General features: G+C 45.2%; 1 protein-coding gene across 1 annotated transcript in view; it reads right to left on the minus strand.

The window, feature by feature from the left end:
• Positions 1-19,716, minus strand: part of TSPAN7 (tetraspanin 7) — a 101,071-nt gene extending 81,355 nt beyond the window's left edge. The window contains exon 1 of the mRNA XM_075723366.1: positions 19,636-19,716. Within this exon, the coding sequence (XP_075579481.1) occupies positions 19,636-19,716 (81 nt within the window). The remainder of the gene's footprint in view (positions 1-19,635) is intronic.
• Positions 19,717-26,107: the final 6,391 nt, after the last annotated feature.

Here is a 26,107-nt window from a genome sequence, read left to right on the forward strand (position 1 = left end):
CTGCTGGTTAGCCAAAGAGAAGTATTAAGAATGGGATAAATGTTTTGCTGCTTTATTCCACCAGAACATAAGCTAGAGGCATCGGAAGCAGAGCGAATTTTGAACTTCAGAATCACTTCCAGGATATTCAGTATTATGGCTGTTGTTATTATTATTATTTAGGTTAGATATACATACGAATACTGTTTTATCATTAGGTGTTTCAGTACAAACTGTTCACCATTTGTCTTTCTATTCCTGAAGCTGGAAGCCTCAAAGGTGCAACCCAGGTGTGCTGCAGAAACACTGGCAGGTATGTCAGGAGCAAAGACATATAAAACTTCAGTACTATGATATTTGTGGGTAACTATGGGACTTCATAAAGAGAGTTTCAAAATAAATGATGCTAGAGTTTTTCTTCTTTCAAATATCTTTCTATGTCATCAGAGATCAAGTTACCTAAATTCTTCCCATTTTTCTAGATGAATCATCTTTCACATATTGTTTGCTGGCATACAAAGCATAGTAGAATCTTTACAAGCACCCTCATTTCCTCTGCTCAATTTGAAATATGCATTAGTAATGTAAAAATCCACAATGTCTTCCTACAACAGGAACCAAGTGCAAACCTTTACAGTCATCCTGTGGTTTTCTTGCCAGGTTCAAAGTCAGGTAAAAAGTTCATGGTTCATCGTAACAGACCTCACCAGTGAGCTAGAGAAAAGGCCAGCAATGGATAGTGTTATGACACCAATGTTCTCCTTCCTAAGCAGGTAATGAACTGTCTTTTCCTCTAGCAGTGCTTGCCAAGCCCACACAAAAGGAACCTGCCAATTTCTATCTATCTGTAAGGCTGACTTACGAGGTCAAAGTATTATTATAAAGATATTTTTGCCTGTCAACTTGTGATATACACACAGATCTTTGACAACGAAAGAAAGGTACTACATTTAAACTCTGGTGTCAAGTTTTGGGAGGAAGGTAGTCGTTAAATTCGGAATCTGTGTAAGCTATACAGCCCTTACCATCATTTCTTAGGTAACTTCTCATGTCCATCAAGAAGAGATTTTATATATAGCAGCCAGCATATGAGCAGCAGCCAAACTAGTATACAGCACAACGGGGAAGCACCTTCCTCGCTCCTGATCTCCCCACTGGAACAAGGAGGGAAAGAGCAGGCTCCTGACAGCTGCGGGGAGACCTGACCTGGACCAAATTCATTTGTTAGTGGCTTTCTGCCCCCTCCTTCCTCACTGGGCCGCTAACAAATTAATGAGCTATTTCTCAAGAGGAGAGCTTAAGGAGGGAAGCGCAAGGGAGAGTTAGCATTAAATACTTTGATCCCTTCAGCAGCTTAGGTACAAAAGCAGGTGCTCCCTCCTTTGCCATTCTCCAGAAGGTATGCCACGGCACTCCATCACAGAGCTAACGGAGAATAGGACAGTCAGAAAAGACTCAGCTCCATCAAAGGCAAGTGCATTTGACTGTTTTGCACGCCATGTACTCTGTGGCTCCTGGAGCAAATGGGTATAAACTCATCTTTTCTTCCCCTGAAAGACCAACAATGTATTTCTAGTCCTGTCTCTGCAAACGAGACCACTGGTGAAAAAGCAGGGCACAGGACTGGGGTGACCATTTAAGTTCACTGCTCTGAAAATATCCTGCAGGAGTTCTAGCTCCCATAGGAGAGGCAAACTCATCTGAATTCTTAACCTGGTCGATTCATAGGGAAGAATAAACTTCCAGTAAGAAGTCTGCAGCAATTAATCTATACTCTGTCAGACACAAGTTGAGGGATTCTGAACAAATGGCCAAAAAAAAAAAAAAACCCAACCCACAAAAATTGTTAAAATCCTCTGATTTATTAGATAAACTACAGAATAATTTGCTCCTGGGGAGAAAAAAAAAAAGTATATTGAGATATATATATATATATGAATAACCCATCTGCCCAAACAGCTGAGTATCACTTCACCACACCACAAAAGCACTCCAAATTGTCTATGAGGTGCCTTCACAGAAACCAGAAGTTCAAACATTGTGGAGAGTTTAGATTAGGGACATCTAGGGCACATCTACAGTGCACAACGCAGCACTGTGGAGCAGCTGTACAACCAAAACCAATAAAGTCAAATCTGTGCATCCCTGGTCTGCAGCTCTCCTGAGAAGCAGAGAAAAGCCCACCTTTAATCACGACCATATTACTTCCATGACCCAGGTACCTCTGAGCGATCCTACACTGTCCTGGGAAGACAGGTCTAGCTGAGACAGAGCTCCACGGCCTTTACAAAGAACTGGGCTTTGCCATCTTGATTCCTTTCAAGTTTGGACCTTCCTCATATTTAAGCTGCTTTCTGTCAAACGAAGAGCCTAGCACAGAATTACTTTCAGAAGGCTGTACCCAGAAACAGGGCTTTGCAGATGTATTGCACAAAGACCGTGCAGTTGTCTTGCATATGCCCAAGATGGAAACGCTCCTAAGGCAGACGACAGAGGCTACTTTTCTTCAGACAGAACAAGCCTTGAAATGACCTTCCAGCTTCAGGCCAGTGAGGTGAAAGTGAAAGGATATGGAAAAGACTGCTAAACGTGGTTGCTTTTGTGACAGCATTGCCCACTCACATCATATCAAAGAAGGGCTTTTTGGCCACCATGAACAGAGCCTCTCTGACTTTATAGGGCTGAACACATGCAGGAGTCTTGCTAGCACAAGCAGGCAGGTTTGGGAAGAAAGCCAACACAACGAGAGATCTTTGTGGTGGAGTCCTGTGACCACTTGGAAGAGAAATTTCTGAAATATCTCAGCCCATCCTTGGAAACTCAGTAGAAGGCAATATGGTCACTAGAGTCCTGAAAGCTAGTAGTTTCTATAAGGTGAAGCAACCGCTTCAAGGAAAATGGCCTTCTGTGGAAGAAAATGAGTTCACAAACACAGAACGGCACAAAGAAGGTATTCTGGTTTCAGCGGGGATAGAGCTGATTTTCTTCCCAGTAGCTGGTATAATGCTATGTTTTGGATTTAGTATGAGAATAATGTTGATGATAACACACTGATGGTTTAGTTGTTGCTAGGTAGCACTGACACTAGTCAAGGACTTTTCAGCTTCCCACACTCTGCCAGGTGCACAAGAAAATGGGAGGGGGCACAGCCAGGACAGCTGACCCAAACTGCCCAAAGGGCTATTCCACACCATGTGACGTCATGGGCAGTATAGAAACTGGGGGGAGTTGGCTGGGGGGCTGCAATTGCTGCTCGGGGACTGGCTGGGCATCGGTCGGTGGGTGGTGAGTGGTTGCATCACTTGTTTTTCCTGGGTTTTATTTCTCTTCTTGTTGTTTTCCTTGTCACTACAATGTATTATTATGAATTATTACATTATTATTTATTTATTTATTTAATTTTGGTTTATTTCAATTATTAAACTGTTCTTATCTCAACCCATGAGTTTTCTCACTTCTACTTTTCCTATTCTCTCCCCCATCCCACCAGGGGGGGAGGGTGAGCAAGTGGCTGTGTGGTGCTTAGTTGCGGGCTGGGCTTAAACCACTAGAGAAGGCTTTAATTGCCTTTGAGATTACTTTAATACCAAATGAGGCAAAAGATGCTTTAAATGGAGGGAAGGCAGTTTCCAAAATAAGAAGTCTCGCGTTAATTTGGCAAGAGGCTCCAGATGTACCACTTGTATCTCTCTATTTCTTGAATGACCAGAAAAGCTTCTAAGTGGGCCCATGCAGAATTTGGCTTTACTCTAGACTCAAGCAAGTGTGTGTACGTGGGGCAGGGGGAGAGGAGGAGTTTTCACTGCCTTACTTGCCTTGCTCTTCTCTCCCAGGGCAATTCAGGGGCAGTCCTCATGGATCTTTTCATAACACATTGCCAACCGTTTCTGCTTATGCTCAAAAGACAGACATCAAGACAGCAGGAACTACTGTCATCGCAGTGATGCAGCACCTGGAAAGTGCAACTTCCATAAGCCAGGTTGTAGGACAAATGCTTCCAGGCCAGGCTGAGGAGAAGTGTCTTCCCCTTGCTCAGCTGCCCAAGGATAAGGTCTCAGCCTGACAGGATCACCTTAGGTCATCTTCCACATCATTCTCTGGGCACTTGTAATGTGTTTTATCTACTATGGGTTATTATCCTACTGTTGAGAAAAGAAGTCAGAACATTACATCATCCCATGGTTCACATAAGCTCTAGTTAACCTTACATGAAGCAAGGACTTCTTAGCCTCTGTCCATCCAGGGGGAGGGAAAATGATTTAAGTTCAGAATTGTGGCAGGGGTAGAACTGAATGAAATGTTATGTTCTAAACTGGATTTGCATGGGAAGATCCTAGGACAACAACAACAACAAAAAAAACCCCACAAAGCGAAGATTTTCACGTCTGATGGAATTTTTCAGTAAGAAGTTTCTCCCATTTTTATTCATGTATAAAAGGACAGTTTCCTGCATCCCAGATAGGTGGTTTCTCAGTGTCAAGAGGAGACAAATACCAATATATACTGTAAGAGCCCTCTGAAAGACCTGATCTACCAAATCACAATCACATGGCCATGTCTAGGATCTCTTGGCCTTTGCCTGCTGGCGCCGTGACAAACATCCGACATAGTACAGTACACAAAGCAAGCTGTAATTTCAGCGGTTGTGGCTAAGCCTTAGCCACCTTAGCAGAATCAACAATTTACCTCCACAGACTGTGTTTAAGATCACAGCTTGCTTCATCCATGCTCTTTGCCTGCCCCCTTAGAGATGTGCCTCCTGCTACAGATGAAAGCCAAGCCGGAACGTGGAGGATGCTGCCAACCCAGCGTTAGGAAGAGATGGCCCCAGAACAGGAGCTCTGCAAGGCAGCCACTTTCTGACACATCCCCCCCGCTCTCCTCTTTGGCCTTTTGCCCATCATGGTACCTAAGCATTTTAGTGCAGGAGCAAACTAGCAGGGAGAAACTGGTCTGAAACGCCTACGACTAATTCTGGTTTTCCTCCTTCAGTTCTGCATTAGTTACTACATTTTAAGGCCATCCTGTGGTAGAGCATACGTGGAAGCAAGATTACATAATGGAACTGGCTGCTCTCTTCTGTATACTTTCTCACACAGTATTTTTGATTACAGGATAAGCAAAAAAAAGGACAAAACTAGCAAGCACAGCAATTTTATCCAAGAAGGGATATAATTTCATTATTATTGATATAGCCCAACATGAACCACATACGTTAATTTTCCAGTATGCCAAGACTTGGAATAAAGAATACCAAAAATCAGATTTCCACAGTTCCAGTGCCAGCTGTGCTCCCTCCTGGGAAACATTCATGATGCAATCCAAAACAGATATGTAGATAACACCAGCTCCTACCCCTATGATCCTTCCTGTCCTAGCTAGCATGGGCCATCTGTTACTGCTTAGCAGGCAGCCCCACTAGATACTAGATTGGTACTACTTACATGAAAAGGATGAAACAAACTACCAGCAAAAATGGCATTAAGAAGTCTTTCCTAAGCAACTCATAATTTACCATTTGAAAAGTGTAATTTAAACTGCACCAAATAAGGTGGTAAAAGATACCAAAGCACGAACTAAGCCACAGGCCAGTCTCTGTCTCTATGTGATAACACTTATTCAGAAGGAGGAGTGGGAAACAGCAATCATGCTGTAGCTTAACTGGAAATTTTCTTTTTTAGGTAGCAAGGTCCAGAGAAATTAATGACCTTTCGCCAAGTCCCTGCTGAGCCCTTTCCCCTCTTGTTCACCAGACCATACAAGAGGATAAGAACAAAACAGTGACTGCTCTAAACTATTCTGCTCTGCTCTCGGCATGACCAGCTGAGCAACAGCCATTACAAGAGATGTTAGGATAGAACTGCACAGGGACCAGCAGAAGAAAACCAGCCTGCCATTCACCCAAACCCACTCAGCTTCAAGATGCATACTAAGATGAATGGTCACTTCTTTCCATGAGCTGTCCCCACCTACACCCACCAAACAACAGAATACACCTTAATCTATGGCTAGTTGAAAAACCTTAATTTAACTCTGACACAAAACCAAGGGCAGCCAGCATTAACTTCTTCCAGAAGGGCCTCACTGGGATGTGGGAGAAAGCACAGACCTACGGTACGGGCTACAGAATAGGCTCTCAGCATGAACAACTCCCTTCTTCTTGAAGACAGTCCCCAAACTAAATGCTTCCTCTGAGCAATAAGTTACCTGAAAACACTTACCCTCACAACCTGTTCTAGCCTTAAACTGCAGCTTGGGAAGCCCGTCCTTCCCAGCACAACTCAGCCTCAGCCCCAGTAGGTGCTAGTGCACTTTTCCTGCGCTAAAGCAGACTCTCGAGAGCTGCCAGCCCCACATGGACTGTACTTTGTAGCTGTCCGATTAAAATTTAGCAAAGAAAACTGCTACTAAGTCTTTGCAGCTGTCATAGCATCCACTGCATAAGTAAATTAGAGAGAAAACCTTCTTTAGCTAAGAACTCAGTCCAATTCGTAAGAGCACGTGACAATCTCACTCAGAAAGTCTGGCAGAATCCACAAAGCACAGAATTCTGCGTACTGGTCTTTAACCTGAGCTCTGTATTAGCAAAATCCTTCTCCATATCTTCATGTCCACAGCAGGGTAAAAGTAAGCAAACTAGCTTGTTCTGGAGGTCAACACTTCAGCTTGGTCAAGCTTGCCACACTTGGGGCATACCATGGAGATAACAGATCACTGACACTTAGCACGAAGAGGATGAGGACATTATTAAGCAGGCACACCGAGTTTCCTTCCTTTGGACTAAGCGTGTCAACGTGCTTGCTCCCCAGCCAAATGATCTTTCAGAATAGGGGTGGATATCTAGCTACAGAAATGTGCACCTATTTCCTTGAAGGAAAACCATCCCCCTATGCCCTGCGTGAGGGGATTTTCTTTTCCCCCCACAAAAGGGTTTGCCTGATCTATGAAGTCAGGAAGGTTGTCAGGATCATTCCCAAGATATTGGGCAACCTGAAATACTTTCTCCAGTGCATTCTGTATATTCTGAAGTGCAACTTCAGAATAAAGAAGCATCATGGTCTACCAATTTCATAGTTCAGATACAGCCAGCTGCTCCATCCAATAATGTCTTGCCACAAGCAGTATTCATTAGACTTCTCAGAAATATTCCCATACTCTACAAGCTATGCTAACAGGAGGTAAAATGCAATTTTTATTTCAGCTTGCTATTCCTGCAACTGAAATAAGATGTCAAAGTGAGCGCTACAATGTAATAATTATTACAGTCAGGGACTTAAAATAAACGATTCACAGCTGTGCCAAATTTCACCAAACTGTTCCTTAGGCGTGTTGCTTGACTTGCATCAGTGTCTCTGTCTATAAAATGGGGGTGCCAACTGTTATTTTTTAAGGACTACCACTGGTAAATAAATCCGCAGATTTAGTTTTCCCATAAGTAATTACACAATGCTTCTTAAGAGCAACAGTATTTGAAGAACAGAGAAAACATAATACACAACTGTCAATGTTGTAAAAAGCCTCACCTTATCAACATACAGGGAGCAGCCAGATTCCATTTTTTTCTGAATTTAATCCAAACAACGTGCACTCTGCCATGCCCTCTGATGCCGGCCATAATACTCAGCATTTATTCATCCACCAGCTGACTCACATGCGATCTCACAGTACACTCTCTCATCAACACATCTGTAGATCAAGTCCTTTGCTCTCGCATTCTTTAGTTTAGGCTTTGTTTTTATAGAAGCTGCAAAATTTTAAATGCAATTCCACATCTTTTGGGGTCCATCTAAGCTTCAGTGGAACCACCATGCTGGAGGAGTGCACATCTTCTTGTGAAATAACGTTGTGCTGCAAAATCAAAGGGCAACCAAAGCAAGTCTAGGGACAGAAGGCAGAACTTAACAAGTCTTCTGTCTTGACAGAGGAAGGGAGAAAAGGTTTATCTTGCTGAGATATCCATCACAAGAATGAGTGATAAACCCTCCCAATCCCAACTCTGTGGGAATTCTGTGGGATCCAAGCCAGAATAACCTTCTGTTTCACCAAACCTGAATATTAAGCACGGGTGAGTTTCAAAACCAATCAGCTGACTGCGTAAGACAGTCTGGTCATATATGGTTCCCACTGATTTTAAGCAGAGCAGGATGACTTTGCAAGATATTTTATACATTTCATATGGACAAAGCTCAGTCCACCCACATGTATGTATCAACCTCAGCTGATCTAATTCTTCTTAAAATGTCTTTTTATATCATATCCTTTCGCTTACCAGTATTGCACTAACATATGATATAGAGCAAATACGCTTTCAGAAGGCAAATGTTTCTGCCACACAGACTCGGGCTTGGGTGCACAACTGATCAGCTGGTGAATGGTACTAGAAGAAAAACTGGTTAACTGTGTGTTTCTCACTGATGAGGCGGCTCTTATTTTTATATCATTAATAGCTTGATTGATTGCCTAAGAGCAAAGACTTAGCATGAAATTCTTCTCGATATCTTAAGATTTAGAGCTCTGCCATCTTACATATTTTACATATTCAATAGTGCTGGAAAAAACAGGAAGTCATTTTGGTCTAATACCTGGCATGAAACTGCAAAGCCAAGCACTTCATGAAATTAAAAGAATAAATCAACTAAGTGGTTGTGGCTCAGTTATATTCTTGATCATTTGGGGATTGCACTGCTCTAGGAAACAGCCCAGCTCCTTGCTTTAATACTGGATATTCTTCAGGGTACAGGGATTAATCCTGTCTGGTCCCCTGGCAATCCGAGGTCAGTGAGCGAGGGGGGAGGCAACACTTTAAATCTGATACTTCTGTCAAAAAATAGCTATGGTGCAGCATGCTCAGGTTTCCGTACGACAGGGACCAGGTTTGTTTTGTGTTAAAGAGCACCCGTTTCTCTGCATTAAGTATTACACGCATATCATGCCAGCTCACAGAAACTGAGGCAACTTTTCCGTATCATTTTGAACAATTTCAGTAGCTGAAAATGCTCTCTCCCACAGATGTACCTATTTTAAGTACAACCATCTTTCACATCAGAAAGCAACTAGCTGTTGCTTACAAAACACAAAACTCCTGGAAGTGGGAGGTTTTATTTTTGTTGCTGCTTTCAGTTGAAAATAATGCAATTGCTGGATGAAATACTGGGTTTACTGCCACACTGGTTGGCCCAGCACACCTCCTGCAGTTTGTAATTTCACAGGCCGGCAAACACAGCGGGACAGCCCACCACACGCCTGCCTGCCCCAGGGCAGACCCCAGCGGTGCTCTTGCCCCGGCCGGGTGGGTGCTGGCTGACCCCCAGCTGCGGCAGGGACCACCTCGGATGGGGCAAGGACCAATGGTCCTGTCTTGCTTGTCTCCCTGGTGAGCGTGCCAGTAAACACGGCTGAGGGTGGGCGAGCTCAGTGCCGTGCAAGGGGATGGAGGGCACCGAGCTGCCCTGTCCATGCTGGGACGATGCTCAGCAAAAGCATCACTTTGAAGCAGGGAGACCAAAGGGGAAAGATTTAAAAAGAAGTATTTTTCCATAAGAAGGTGTTTGCCTACAAGGCCACGGGCAAAGACAACAGTTGCACCATCCTGCCAGCAAGAGGTTTGCACAAACACTCTGAAAGCTGCACAAAGATCCTGCACATACTTGGTAAATACAGCAAGGCCTTGCTGCCTCCCAGAAAGGCTGTACGTGGCCCCGGTCTTACCTGCCCTAACAAAAATAAAATCGTAATGCCATCCTCATGAACTACATTTTTTTTTTTTCTTTTTGAAAGGTGTGACCTTCCGTTAGTAAATCCTGATCCAGTCCCTTGGCATCATCCCCTGTTTTATGAGAACAGGCAGCAAGGAATGCACTGAGGCTTGGCTTGTATGTTCCAGGAAATAACACTGAAATACTCCTGACAGCAAGCTCCCCAGCATCTTGGGGTCCTGGTTCTTTCTTCAGCAGTTTTTAAACTGCACTCACATGTGAAAAAAACCCTGAAGTCTGCAGGTGATGCATAGCTGGCCTGTAAGTTGTTCTGCGACAGGAGAGATCAATTTAAGCCTCTAGGTCATTTGACTTGCATAATTTAACTCAGCAGGTTTTCCTGAAGTATACTGGAAAGAGAAACTCGGTCCCAGATAACACGCAAGCTGATCTCAACGTTAGCTAGCAACTGCAAACTGGCTCTGCTTCAACTGACTCAACCACACAGCCATACAAAAAGAGAAGCTCTGCTGAAAGCTAAACATAGTATCAATGACCTGCAAAGGGAGAGAAAGGTAAAAAAAACATCTCAAAGCATGCAATAATATCAGCTGCTGGTTTCCTATAAGACATTATTTTACAGGTAAATTGAATCACGCTTTGTCTGTAATCAGTGCACGCTGCAGAGCAATAAGTCCTACATCCAGCACAGGGCAGTTGCACCAGTAAAAATTATCCCAGTGATGAAATGCAGCCATCAGGGAGAGCGTTGAGGTACTGAGGGTAACCTATCTGTATTTCTGTTTCCTCTTGGTTTTCAAAGGGAAACAGAAGTGACACGCACTTAATTATGTTACCATTCCAAGCCTAATTAGAGCCACTTAAGATGTTAAGTACTATTGAAGCAAACCGCATACAGGAGGATTGAGTTTCCATTTTTTCTTCTGTTACTACCTGCCTGGCAAATGTCCTCTCTTACATCTTAACCTATTCTTGCAAAAATAAAAGGCACAACTTTCCTGACAGACTTCAGGATTTGTGTTTCGATTGTCTTTTGATGCAGTGGTAGCAACAGCAAGTTGTAATGAAAATGCCTTGGCCAAGAGACTATTAGGGAACACAACAGAAATCATGGGATCTTCCCCTTTTCCCTTCACCATAGGGAATCTGCAGCAATCCTCCATCTCAAACACCTTTTGGAATTGATCCGCATGTATTGCCATAAAGTACATACAACATCCTTCACATTTTCTTTGGTGAGGTCAGAGTAGAGCATTTGGACAGCCCCAGGCAAGCTGCACATTGTCATGCACCTTTGCGTTATCTTCTGGCATGGACAAAAATCCCAATCCAGGCGCACATCCTTGCAGACTGCATGGGCCTGCAAACCCCAGGTTCCCCATCTCTGCTACTGATTTTCAACTCTGGCTGGGCCTCAAGCCCCAGATATGACTTTGAAGCCTATGCACTTTATAGATCTTCAAAAAGGCAAGCTTTGTTCTCCCTAACTAGACTGATTCAACACATGCCATGACACAACCCATGATGCCATAAACTGGCCTATGTTTCAAGTCCAGCTACAAAAACCGAGTATCGATATTACCTGGCGTATTCACGAAATTCTTGTTTCTTTGAAAATTTCATTATTTTTTAGGATTTCACAAATCACCGACAGTTTTCATCCCTGAGAAGACTACCTCCACCAAAAATTTCAGGTTTTGATATAGCTTCCATTTATTTTTATAAACATACAAAGATGAGCACTTTTTCATGTTCAATTGCCAAAAATTCTGAAAGGAATTTTCTAAACACTTCAAAGTTGTTGCCAGATGGAGACCACCCGATTGGAAATTCTGTCCAAATGATAAACGTTTTTAAACTTACCAAAGGATTAACTCAGCATGGTCTAGCTGAAACTTCAGTTGCGGGGAATGTACTTGGGACCTTGCAATAAGCATAATATCTACTGTGCTAGGGGTGAGTTGCAAACATACTTTGCTGGAGGAGTACACCGCAATTTTCTGTTCCCATGTACTATATTCTCTGAAGCGGTACCTGTAATTTGGTCAGGAACAAGATCCTGAGAACTTGTTAGCTTCACTGATAACTTCCATCCCGTGGCATCAGCAGGTCTGAGCTGCTCATTTCTATTCAAAAGCATCGAGGCACTGAGAGGTTATAAAGGTCATACAGCAGGGGCTTCCTTCACTTCCCCGTTTTAGGGAAAGGTAAGTGCTCCTCTTCCCATCATGTTTACAGGGTTTCACCCTCTCCTCTCCTCCTTCTCTGCTGCACCATATAAGCATGCCAACCTTCTCCTTAGGTCTGCTCCCAAGACCCACAGACTTTTGCAGATTAAGTCCATCACCTCATTATTCACACCATCACATTCTCCTAGCAAATAAACTCTTAAAAAAACCTGCTTGAATATAAAAAAAAAAAGAAAGAACATTTCAACCTGATCCGTCCAAATCCACATGCAGCCCAAAACAATCCCAACCTTTTCTCAAAGCTCACAGCAAATAATTCCCAGAAAGAAATGATGACAAGACACAATTTCAGCCTTCTGCCCAGCCTGGGTTGCTCTGCAGAGTCCTGTCTTGTGGTGCATCCAGCCTGGCCTCCAGGAGGGGGTCACCGCAGGCACCACAAAGTGACCAGCCACCACCTGAACTCAGGACAGCAATTTGGGGATATGGAGAAAGCGAGAAACGGAGAGGGAAGGGGGGCTGCTTGCTTCTTTTAAGGATTTTCGCACTGTCCCCAGAACCATATAGGTAAAAAAAGAACATCTGGAAAACATCTTGCAAAATACTACCTGGAAATTACAGCAAAATTCATATTAACAGCATCGCTTCCATTCTTTTATTACAGCTCCTAAAAAGCCTGTGGCCTACTCCCAGCGCTCAGAGAACCAGCTCAGCTATGAAATAACATAATCCAGTAAGACACAAGCGTGCCATGCTTCAGAGTCCCTTTAGTACAAGAGAAATTTAAACGCTTCCCTCTCATAACCCAGAACTGTTACAAAGACAGAACATATAAGCTATCTGCCCACCACGGTGAGAGAGAGCTAAGATGGAAAGAGGCCTGCTCTACTGATGTGAAGGATCTGTTCTCTGAGATGATTAAATGCTAATTAATAGTGCTAAGCCTAAAGAAATAACATTATGCAAATAAAAACAGCCTTACAGTAACTGTCATCTGCTCCCGACAGTCACCTCTGGAGTCTTGTATTTTACTCTAAAGATTCAGTCACCTAGGTTTGCAAGACACTGAGGTCAACAGGATTTTCACCCGCAAATTTGGTGGATGCAGAACAGACTCAGTACTACAGCAAAGCCAGTATCTCTGTAACAGGTATATTTGGACTTAAATAGCACGTGAAAGATTGAAGGAGATGTTTCTGCAAGCTCACATGCACAAAGAGCCTTTCTAGATATTCATCTGTTAACTCATTGGCACATAAATTTGTAGGACAGCTGCAACAACCCACGAAACGATGATAAAAATCCAGAGATGGAGACAACTAATGATACCAGGTAACCTAATTTACCTCCCTGACAGCACAGGGAACCAATAGATAGTCACATAATCAGATATAAAATCAGATTCTTGGATCCATTTTAAATTCCCTTGGTTTACCTACGATAATTGCCTACATTTCCTTGATGAGCAAGGCTGGTGTGAACCAGCATCCAAGAAAAAGGACTCCACTGCCTTCTTGGTGGAAAACCGCTAGCAAGGCCTCCCCAGCACCCTTCCCTAGAGTTTGTATTTACACTGTTTAGGGCACATAACAGGTTGCTTAGAGCAGGAGTGAACGCTAAACAGCCAAAGTGTTTACTACGCGTACAGCAATACTCTACCACACCCCTACCCTATCATCTGTGAAAGAGCAAGGACTTCTGCCACTGCTTGTTTATGAATGCATCCTATGTCTTCCCAAATATAACTGAAGCATTTCAAGCCACCCACTATCCCTCTTCACCAGTCCAAACTGACCTGTTAATGTGAAAAAGTTACCATCCCCAAACTAGAGCACTGTCCAGATACAAACTCCAAGGTCAAGGTGTAGTAGGTACCTCGTCAAGACGTAAAGTTACACAAACAGCAAGAAAAGAAGGAGCATTTAACCAACAGCAAAGTCAATTACTCCCTTAAACAAGGTGTGCAGTGCTAATTTGTACCATACACACAATTTTCAGAACATGAATGGGCATCAGCAATACAAAAACTACACCGATTTGCCAATTCCTCTGCTCCAAAGTATGCAAGCCGACTACACTCGTAAGACCAATTCCCTGCCAAGGAGAACAGCGCGAGATCCTCGCGGTGCCTGAAGGCACAACCAACGCCACACAGCAGCTTTCCCCCCGCGCCGTCCCACCCACGGGTGACCCCGGGGGACAGGTGGGGACTGCCCCCGCACCTCCTCCCAGCACACCTGCGAGAAACAGCCCAGCACTCGCGACGGAGCGCAAGTGGATGTCACGGCTTTATCTTCTCTGTTTACTCACACTTACCGCAGCTGTCAGGCTGGCATGGCTCTCCTCCATTAGGACTGTCGTTTAAGGGGGTTTAATACCACAACTGTGATAAAAACAAAAAAAGCCCACCAAAAAACCAGCAAAAGTAAGCCAAGCTGGGTAGCTACCCCAACAGGGAATTTAGAAAGCTGACTCTGGAGCTATGTTTTTAAACACCATCTAGCTGCTTCTTTTTTTTTTTTTTTTTAATTCAGTTATTTATTTGGCCAACAGAATTCACCTTGGGCTACGCTCACAAGAAAACACCATTATCTTTAATCTTTCATGTATGTCATTATGAGAACAGAATGGGAAACAGTTGACTTAAGTAGGCAACTGCATGAGGTTTGTGCCTAAGCAATGGAGCACTTCAAATCCATCGTGACAAAGATATTGTGCATGTTTGAGAGTGTAATTTTTCTAGATTTCAGGTAAGTTGAGTACGAACAATAACATTTCTTTGCAAAAAGATAGCAATGATGATTTTGCAGGCAATGGAACCACCAAAAGATAGAGCAATCTAAGCCACGTGGGAAAGCTAAAACATTTCTCAAAATATTTCCTTTAAAACTGTCTTCTAACAGATATTAACAAAATTTAAAAGAAAAAAAAATAAGCATGGTAAGTAAGAGATATTAAAAAGACCAGACAGATGCAGAAACCAATGCAGAAGCACTGGAAAGAAGTTCTGGAACAAAACCCAGTAATTTCAGCAACCCAGCTAGATGTTCACAGCAAAGATGACTAATGCCACTAGTAACTCATAGGGACATGCAAATTTAATCACATATTATAATGCATGGCTCGAACGGCTGCACTTGATGATGGGTCAGCAGTTCAGCCATAAATCTGTGTTACAGAGCAGGCCATGGCGCTTGCTCTTTGTCTCGGGCATTTCCCAGAAAACGGCTTTGTGAGCTCCCGAAATGGTGGGTGAATGCCACCTCCAGTGTACCACTGTGGCGGGAGGACCAGGAGCCGCCTGCCCCGACGCCGCAGCCACTCCCAGCCCCCTGCCACCAACCTCCTTTTTGGGGAAGCCGGAGAGGAGAGAGGGAGATGGGGGGGGGCCGCTTCTCCGAAGCAGACACGGGTCTCCCCACGCCCCCACCTGTGCCAGAGGGGGCCTGAGCCCCAAGTCCTTCACGGAGCCATCTTCTGACCACCTGAGCCTTCCACACCGGTGACACCATATTCCCGCAGCCACCAGAGGAGCTGGCTAAAAGAAGATGAATGATATGGAAACATGCAATTTCAAGCTGGCCTCGCAGCCAAGCGACACTTACCTGTCCCGCCACACTCCGGTCCACAGCTCTCCTGCCACCTGCCAACCTCCAAGGGGTTGTATCAGGATGCACAGGTCCATTTTCCAAGCGAAAAAAACTTGGAAAACTAAACTACTACTATTGCAAATAGGTATCTTAGTTCTGATTTTATCACATAGCAAAAGACAAGCCAAGTTCTAAGAACCTAATTTAGTATCCAAAACATTGACCTTGGTTGGAAGACGCTCTTCAGATCAGTGACCCACCTTGGAAAAATACCTGAATGGAAACTCTGCTTATACGCTTTTATTACATGAATTAACAGCAAGAAACCCTCCTACCAGCAGGACAGCACACACTGGGCACTCATTTGAGTGTCTCAAAGGGCCTAAAATCGGAAGCTGATCACTTTGCTGTGGTGCCTGTTTGGGGCAACAAGAAGCTTTGCATGGAAGATGAAACCCATTTTCTGCAGCCTGATAACTTTAAGGACCAGTTCATGCACCCTTAAAGCCCCCTCCCAAAACACACTGAGGCAGACTGTTAATTTGATAACAAAATATATTTCAAAGCCTACAATGAAATATTAAGTATACATACATTTTAAGATATCAGATCACTTAAGAACTAGATAAATATAAGGTACTGAGGGATTCTTAAAGGTTTCACTCCCCTATAAAAAATTCACTTTGAATTCTAATCCAAAATTCATCTTCCCTTAAAAACAAGACAGGTTGTATCTCGGATTTCTATGCAAGTAATTTATGATACCCAAAAGGAAAAAAATAAAAATAGCTAACAGCCAAGTACTGCTTTTACTGGCTTTTTTTAATCTACTAGTTCCAAACCAGATGCATGCAGTACAGAATTCTGATTAGGAAAAAAATGGCTGTTGAATTTTTATTACTACGTCCCTTAAGGACCAAAAGCGGTAACCCTAGGCATTTAATGTGTACTATGAATAACAATACATATGAGCACATAAAAAGCTTGTTATCTCTGCTTATGGAATTTTTTTACCATGTTGATACATTTACGGAAAGAAGTTGGGAAGTATGGTGAGGGGGAGGAGAGGAAGCTATCAAAATAACAAACACTGTTAAATAAAACCTATTTGGAAAGGAACAAGCTACGCAGTAAGAAATTTGAATGAACCATGTCCCTTCATTACCGCCCTGCAGCTCCCATCCTGCAGCTCCCATGTAGTCAGTGGAGTCTCACTTAATGCTTATAATAAAAGCCTCCATCTACATACATCTCATCCACTGGTACAACTGCAATTCATATTTAACCCTGACAAATAGTTACTCATGATAGGAACATTCTGCGTACAAAGATTTTCTTCTTTTATAAACAATGTAAACACAGAGAAGTCCTTCCAGATATTTCAGAACAGCTCACTGGACTAAAAGAAGCATCTTCTCTCCCCATCGTTTCACATCACAATCCATCAGCACCTGGCCAGAGATCCGAAGGCTTTCCACCAGATACCTGCCCGTCACAGGACCACTCTCCTCCGTGTGCTACCCTGCAACTCCATCCCCACAGCTAGAAAAAACCGTACAAGCTGCAGCTAAGCAACGCAGGGCTTTCTCTTTCAGAAATTAGCTTACAACCTCTCAAAAAACCGTGGGTAAGCCATCAGAATAAAATTCTACAAACCAGACATCTGTGGCACTGGCATGTTTTCCTTCTGATATTTAGACAAGTCCAAGAAATAAATTTTTAAAATAGTTCCTCCTATTGAATCCTTCCCATATTTTCAGCTCTGAGAATTCACAGGGACCAAATTTGAGTTACGTTGACTCTGGAGTCAGCAGCTTGTGAGAGTACAAAGAGCACCCCAGAAAATAATGGAGGGGGGTTGAAACAACTCCGCGCATCCCTCAGCTCTCAAACTTGCCTGTAAAAAGAAAATGAGGATACGGCCAGAGCACACCATGTTTCTGCTCTACCCATGGCAATAGGTGCAGCCTTGCTCCAATTTATACTGAATGGGTTGATTCAAAGCCCAGAAAGGGGCCAAAAATGTGAATTAGTTTTTGTTCTTCTGTGCTAAAAGGAAAAACAACTGACGAAGACTTCAGCTCTGCTGTCAACTACTCTGGACCTTTACCGAGCCCTTTGTGGTCTTCTCCCATTGAGATCTGCCTAGGTTTCCCTAGGTTGGTGCCTCAGGAAACCAGATGCAATGCAAGCATGATGGCAAAGAAATTCATTCTCTTTTGCTCACGATTGCAGGATTCTGTCTCCAACCGTTTATTTTCTTCCTCCTTTTCCAGGCTTGAGGAAGAGGACAAACAGACAAACGCCCTGACGGCCGTCAGCTGTTAAGTAACTGGAGGAGCCACGTTAGTGGGCCATGCCCTTGGAGAAGACTGGGGTACACAGGAGCCTGACAGACAGTTCAGAGGAAAAGAATTTGCACTACAGCATCCCACCGGCACAGACGCATTGCTGTGGCCCAAACCGGAGCTCAGCTGTGTTATTTACCCTGTGAGGTCCCAGCTGTCAACCTGGCCTGGAAGCACGACAGCCTACAGCGCAAATGCCCTCAGCCAGCTGCTTGGCTCAATGTACAATTCTCTCTTTTTTAATGAGATTAGCGTTCATGAAATGTGCTAGCTCGACGGGCATGCCGATTTAAGTCCTCTGTTTATTCAGCCTACAGCAGATACAGCGGTCACCTTTAAAAAGACGTAATTTGAAAAGATACCGTGAGCTCCTGCAGTTGCTCGTTAATCACAGGAAGAAGAGGGGGTTTTTGTACATCCACTGAGAACAGAGCACTGGAAAGGACGACTCTTTAAATTGTGGCAAGTGTTATAAACTTAGCAATCTACCTCCTTGAGACTAGCGTGAAGGATCTACTTGCCAACAAAAAGCCAACAGATGATTCCGGCTGCCTATCCGTTTCAGTCATCAGACACACCAGCTGCGGTTACCACCAAAATTGTTAAAAAAGAAGGGGGGGTCGTGTACATTAAATGCTGGGGGGTGGGGGAGCCAATAACGCAGAGGTACTGCCGTAAGTATGGATTACCAAAATGACTTGGTTATGCTTTTTTTTTTAACTTAAAAAAGGCTATGAAGTTGAAACAGGCAAAGTTGTACGTTTGCTATAAAGATGTAAAACATTATTGCCATGAATAAGCAATTCTTTGCCTAGAACGCATTTTTAAGCAGAATGACGAAAACGTGAGTTCTTCCCTTCCAGAGACGCTCTTCACAGCATAAAGCTATTAAAACGATAACACACGATCGGCTTCCCTTGCTAGCAAGTGACAAATTCGCTTCAGTCTATTGTATCAGTGATGCGCAGATTACGGTCCCTAACAGTACACCGCGGGGCCATTATCGTATGTTGTCACCATGTACCATTAAAAGGTCTTTAATCCGCAGACCGCCGCCACGGTACGCCGCTCATCGAATGCCAGGGATCTGCTGAGTAACAGGCCAGGACGCTGCCAAAATCCCCAGCCCCCGGGGTCGCCTGAAAAACCCCGGCTGCCCGTCACTCAATCACTGCGACTCAATTAATGTATCTGGGTCATAAAAATGGTTTACGGGAGCCTCCGCCGGGTTACGAAACGCAGCGGGGCGGCCGCACCGGGCGGCGGCGGGGGTCGGCACCCGCTGCGCCCAGGTGAGAGCCGGGCCCAGCACCGGGGGGGGTGGGGGGGGGGGGGGGATGGTTCGGGCCCCGCGGCGGGACCGGGATGCGGCAGGCAGCGGGGGGACGGGCGGCGGGGTGTCGTCCCCCCCCCCCCCCACCCCAACCCGCTCCAGCCGGCCAGGGAGGCGGCGGCCACCGCGGCAGGCGGGGGGAGACCCCCGCAACTTTCCCCCGCCGGGGGCTCGGGGGTATTTGCTCGCCGCAAGAAGCAGCGAAAAAAAAAAAAAAAAAAAATTAAATTTATCTCTATGTGTGTGCGCATAGACATGCGTACGCGTGTGTGCATAGGCACCCATGTGCAGGCACACGCATGCCCCGGCATCAGCAGAGCCCCGTCCCCGCACGGCACACCGCCGACAGCCCGGCGCAGCCCCCGCCGGCGGCCGCCACCGGCCCCGCCGCCCGCCCCGGGCAGGTGGGGGCCGCGGCCGCCGCGGGGGTGCCGGGCCCTGCCCGCCGCTCGCTCGATGCCCGCGCCGCGCCGCGCTCACCCAGAAGACGAAGGAGTAGATGATGAGGAGGGTTTTCAGACACGTTATCACGGGTTTGGTCTCCATTCTCCTCGATGCCATAATACTGAGATCCCGGCTGCAGGCTGGGCGCGGGAGGAGGAGGAGGGAGGGAGGGAGGAGGAGGAGGAGGGAGGGAGGCGGGCGGCGGGGGGGGGGCGGAGGGAGGTGAGCTCAGCCCCGGGCTCGCCCCGCCGCGCCGCTCGCCCCGGCCCGGCCCGGCCCCACCGCCCCGCCCCCGCCCGCCCCGCCGCCAGGGGGCGCCGCCGCGGGGCGCGGGGTCTCTGCGGGCGGCGGGCGGGGGCGACCCCGCCGCGGGCGCTGCCGGCTCCTGTCAGCGCAGCCGGGCGAGCCCGCCCCCCGCCGGCCGGGGGTGAGCGCGGGGCACCGGGATCTGCCCGCGGGGTGGAATTTGCTGGAATGTCTCGGGGCGCGGGGAAGGAGCCCGGGCTTGAAAGACGAAATGAAAGACACACACACACACACACACCCCGCCCCCGGCAGCCCCCCTTTCTTGTGGAGATGCCCACAGGCATTGCTTGGCCGGCCCAGTTGCTTGGGGAAGTGGGGCTGGGGAGCCAGAGCCACCCGTATGGCAGGAAATGTATTTCGGCATCGTGATGAAAATTTGTGTTGGTGCTGAAGCTGTAAGGATCTGGAGATGGCAGCACCGGCGTAACAGTGCTTTGGTTCCAGCCATATAGTAGGGGTGAGCCAGGCTGTATCTGAGAGCAAGAGCCCTGTGGCGGATCCATTTGAGGGGCCGGGGCTCCTCCAGCTCTGCATCTCCGACATCTCTCTCCTTGGCAGCTCTAGCGCACGTGATTGCCTCGAGACAGCAGGATTTATGAATGTTACCTTGTAAGAGCAGGTCATGTAGCTGGGATGCTGCTGGAGCCGGATCCCTAACCTTGGCTTCACCTCAGCCTCGACTCTGAACGCCATCCTAACACTAATCCGGACATCGAACCCCAGCCTAAACGGATCAGAAACCTTGTGCTTCTGTGTGTCTTTGAGGCGCCGAGCTTCAGCAGGAAGAGACGTGGCTCGTCTCTGCCGGGCCAGGACGGGCCTCGAGCTTCAGCCGGAACAGGCCTCGAGTGGCAACCCACCCTGGGGAGGGAACGCAGCCCTGCTTCTCCTTACTGGCGCTGCAGCTGCCAGCCCACCGCAAAATCCAGCAAGGGGTGGACGGCAGAGAAATAACCATATTAGTCTAGGAACGGAAAGGGAACTGATCCTGCAGAGCCCTGGCAGCAGAGCAGCGGTGTGGGTCTCGCCGGCCTCCTGCGGGTGGGGATAAAAGAGGTTTGTGGTGTGGCTGCCCTCAAGAAAAGCGTGGCCAGAATGGGCGTGCGCGTGTACCTCGGTAGCCTGAACTGCTGCACCAAGACCACGGGCAGGCTTGGAGGGAATGTTTTCAGGTTTTTCCCTCTCCGTAGTGCACGTTTTGGAGGAGGGTATGCGTGCATGGGAGCGAGCGCCGGAGCACAGCGTGTCCCTCCTAAATGGTGCGCCTGCACAACGCCCAAAGCACTGCTCTGAACTGTACCTTTTACTGCATTAAAATCAAAACAAGGTCAATGCTAAGCAGCATTATCTCCTCAGGCTACAAAAACAATGTAGTTTGTGCAGCTGAGACATATCAAAGTGATAAAACAGACTTTGCCATTCAAGGGACGGTGTTTAAAACCAGAGAGAGAAAAAATGGTCCCTGAGCAAGTGCTTTTGTAATATGCAGAAGTTTTGCCAGGAAGACTGCTGCAAGATTTTGCTGGGTTTGACTTACGACTCTAAGAGTTGGTTATTTTAATGGATAGCCTACTGTTTCCCGAAACGATGAAGGCATTTAAAGGATGCTTGGAGGGGGAGTATTCTGCAGGAGATACTGTTTTTTGAAGCATTCACCACTTTTGTGGAAAATTCAGATGACAGGTGTATAAATCTTTATTGACTTGGCCATTAAAATGTAAATAAGTGCAGTAACTGCAAAAAATTATATTGACACTAACAACAGTTATAAATATTCACTGTACAAAAGTTACAGTAAGATTTTTGACAGAAAATAGCTAAGCAAAAGCAGGAGAAACTTATCTTCCTGCCCCTTACACATGGGCTGTAGAAAAGATAAATGCTGTTGTCACAGGACACGGGACGGTTTATTTCAGTAACTATGGCTGTACCTCCGCTCCCCTTCAGGCATTTTTAAGAAAGTGTGAGCAAAATATAATATCAACCAGAATTTAAGTATCCAGCCAACAGAAACCATGTATGGCTGTTTTGGTAGATGCTGATTTTGACAGACTCACATTTTTTGCCAATAGTAAGTGATTTTAGGTCACTCCATCCTGTAGTGCCTAATTTGAGATACAGCCCCTGAATCTTATCACAAGGATGTGTTGGGGATTTAAACTCCATAAATGCCTCCAGAGCCTCCCTTTACAATGCTGTTAAAACTCAGAGGGTTTTGCACCAGGGAACTTGCACCAGGGAACCTGCACCAGGGAACCAGAGAGAAAACAGAGGTGCAGGAAGTCTGCATCAGGAAATACGGTTCCTTCCTCCACGAATGTCAGTCCCTAGAGGGGATGATGTCCTGAGAACTGAGAAACAGAGACTCCATGTTATCTCCACCCGAACCTACAGTCTCCTACCGAGACTGTATTTGGAGGAACATTGAGTTGCTTTTTGACATACAGTCAAGCAGCATGCACTTTATTGGATGTAGATGCAAATTTTGGATTAAAAATGAGAATGTCTGAACAGAGCTGGGCATAAATCTGCCTGGTTACAGCAAATACCATTAAAATATGACCAGAGCACCAAACCATCAAACATTGTAGGCTTAAATGGAATTACCAAACAATTGCTAGCTTTCATGTATGCATTGGAAACACATTTACCTTTTAAAATTATGTTATCATATTTTTGCAGATTTGGGAGTGCAGATTTTCAAGTATATTTCTTGAACAAAATCAAAGCAAGTCTTTCTAAAGCAAAATACATCTTCAGTTCTGTAATCCATGTTTGCAAAGCTGGGAACATAATCACTCTTCACATCTCCCCGCAGAGAGAACATTCTTGTAGTTATTCAAAACAGGACATTTTTGCCTAGCTGTGTCATTTGAAAAATATTTCTTTAAAGGACTAGCAGTTTGCAGGGGATTCTTCTGACAATAGGTGCCCTGTGAGCTCCTTTTTCTTCATAATGCACAGGGAATATCCTCTTTCTTAATAAGTCTGTCTGCAGCACATTAGTCTAGAAGGAGCTCCTTCATCCCACAACAGGAGAGCATCGCACTGTAGAAAGTGAACACAAGGACTTCCATCCCTACCGGAAGCTGACATTGGTTATTTGATGGTTAAATAGAAACTTTCTGGGGAAAGTGGTGGAAAGATGTAAACAGCCATTGTACCAAGTGTGATAAGGCTTCGCACCCGTCTGCAGTTATAGCAGGTGTAATGAAATGTGGTGCTTTCTTCTTTTCATGCCCACTCTGGCCTTCTGCAGATTTCCTGTGGTGCTGTTGAAGGTAAAGGCTGCAACCTCTGCTGTCCTTGACTGGGCATTCAGGCTTATAATCCACCCTCGCTTAAGCCTTCCTGGAGATCAGGGGTTTGGGGTTTTTTTCTGTTTTGCTAATTCCTTCTCTCTCCATGTTGCCTGCCAGCAGCTGTCCTCAGCTAGCAGTACCTACAGGCTGGGTCAGTCCATTGCGGAGTAAAGACGATCTTTTTGGCAGAAGGCAGAAAGCAGAGGGGAAAAGAAAAGCCTGATAATTTCGCTGTGCTCGTGTGTCTCGAGTGAGTTCCAGTGGCTCCGTACAGGCCCGTACAGGACACCTCTGCATTGTAATTTGGCTCTAAGAAAGCAGAGCTCTTGAATGGCAGCCAGTTCATTACATGGCTGGTAGCTGCATGCTTTTGGCAGATCCATCAATGGGACCAACTTGCCAGGCCCAAGCCCCAAAATGTGTCTTCTAAGGAAGCCTCAGGCTTTATATGTCCCCAGGGGGAAGCCATGGGGGGTACACAGCCCATCTCAGAGAATGGTTTGTCAGAAGAGGCACTGTAAATAGGCAGATGTAGCGCTGACAAAGTCAGCCGAGGTATGCCCATTTACAACAACCGATGAAGAAGATCCAGTCTCCTGCAGCAGAGACATAAGGGAGCAAATATAGACATCAGCTTTAGCAGTTTAGCAACAAATACGAGTTAGGATGAAATACACATTCAGCACCAATGCAGGAAAACGGGCTTGTAGGATGGCTCTGCAGTATTGAGAACATAGTGCCACGTCAAACTGGTGAGGCAAGCAGTACATGTTTACAGAGGAAGAAGTAGTAATACTAAGAAACTCTCTTAGACCTTTTAAGAAAGTGTTAAGATGCTTTATAGGAATGCACATCATGCTTTATGACTTATGCTCAGTAAATTAAGGCTTTTAGCTTACGTTAGGCCAAAAAAAGATGTCAGGGGAATACGAATCAAAAGAAGGAGTTTTGGGAGAGAAAAGTGGTACAAGTAGTGAACTTCATACCTCTAACAGTTTCTAGCTGTTTCGCAGTTTCTATCTGTTTTGCAGGCAGGCACTACTGATGGCTTGTCATGACTTTCCTGATTACTCTAAAGCTGTGCAAAGTGTCCTCTTTGAAGGAAGTGGAACAGAAATACATTTGTGACTAACTACCATAACAGGATAAATTAAGATCACCAGCATTTACAGAGAAAGGGTGGAGGACTTGGAAAAGATAAGAGGTCAGAAAGCAGAAAAATACACAAAGAGCATTTATATCTATATTATTTCAGGAGAAGCATTATTACATCTCCAGATGATATGAGTTTTGACACACAGCAAGAAAAATGGAGCCATACAATTTTATAATCTTCATCTTTAGCAATAAAATGACAATTAACCCTCTACATTTGCCAAGTCACTCAGATTGTTTTGTCACACTCTGTGGTTTCTCTTTTTTTAATTGTTTTCTTTCTTTGTAGTTCTGAATACCAGTACAAGATTCTGACCTGGTGTCCCTGGAATACCTGGACATTTTCTTAAGGTCAGTAGGTAATTTACAGTTACGTTCAGAGGAATTAGATAATTTCTTCTTCTGCAAAGTCAAGGTGAGGGGTTAAGAAGCATCTGTGAGGACTGCCCTTGTCCATGATTTTCTGTTATTTAGCTTCTGTCAAGAAGCATGGTGGAGCAGCACCTTAAAATGTGAACACCACAGCATTCGATAGTGTTTCCATTTTCCTCCTTTTCCTTTCTTCAGTGTGCTGTGATTTGTTTTCACTGGATTTCTCCTAAGTCTGCCCTGAAGCGAGTGCAGGCAGAACTGGGGATCCTGGCCTATTCCCCACCACCGACCAAAGTTATCTCTTGTCATTGCAGGTTTGTAAGTCTTCACATAAGAAGTAGGGGCAAGCAAGCAAATTCCAGATTTTCTGTTATGCAGGTGCAGCTATCTGCTTATGTGACAGATGCAGACTCCTGACTGACATGTAACTGCTTATTGTGCGGTATTTTCAGGGACTCCTGAATATCCTCAGCTTATGGATAGAGGGATTGGGAAACCTCAGGTGTGAGACAGCTGGTGGACTATGGACAACATGGATGCTGCCAAGGGAGGTCAGGATGTGGGACTTCCACTGCAATGGAAAGTGATATCACTTTCACATATAGTGTGACACAACAGTGTAGGACGAGGTGAAGCACCGTAGGAAGAGGGTCATGTCAGGGACCTGCTAATTCTGTTGTTAACTTCAGGGTACAACTGGCAAGACCTGATTCCCAGTGGGAGGACAAAAGACCACAAAAGATACCCTGGGTGACCCAGAGGAATCCCTACTTTATACAGTACAGAGGAGGACAAGGGGCAGTGTGAAGAGAGTCACAGAGGCCACGGTCAGCCCAAGAGCTCTTGGATAAATAGCCACTCAAGGTAGCAAAATGAGACCATGCACACAGTGAAAGGAACTTTGAGGTACACTGCACGAATTTTGAGCCAATGTGTTTTCTTTTGATGTGGTGCTTAGGTTTCCTTCTCCTCTAAATGATGAGTCCTCTTCATGCCTTCAGAAAACAAGAGGATCGATTTTTAAAGTAGCCATTTATTTTACAATAGCACACTAATGACAAAAAGAGAAAAAAATACAACCATTTAATAGTCAGCATGTTTTGGTGAATAGAATTAAGCTGTATAAAGCAATAACATTTAAAAACCATTTCATTACACATAAAGTTTAATGACAACAAATCTTAAAACAACCAAAGAAGCCAGACTGGTATTTTGGGCATATCTTGTGCCCACCTCAGTGCCAGTCTAGGCAGAGGTCTTGATTTTTACAGACAGCCTGTTTCATGGACTTGGTAATGTTAGGTTAATGGTTGGACTGGATGATCTTAAAGGTCTTTTCCAACCTAAACGATTCTATGATTCTATGTTGCATA

This window comes from Pelecanus crispus, chromosome 1, assembly GCF_030463565.1.
Source record: "Pelecanus crispus isolate bPelCri1 chromosome 1, bPelCri1.pri, whole genome shotgun sequence".
Taxonomy (NCBI): Eukaryota; Metazoa; Chordata; class Aves; order Pelecaniformes; family Pelecanidae; genus Pelecanus; species Pelecanus crispus.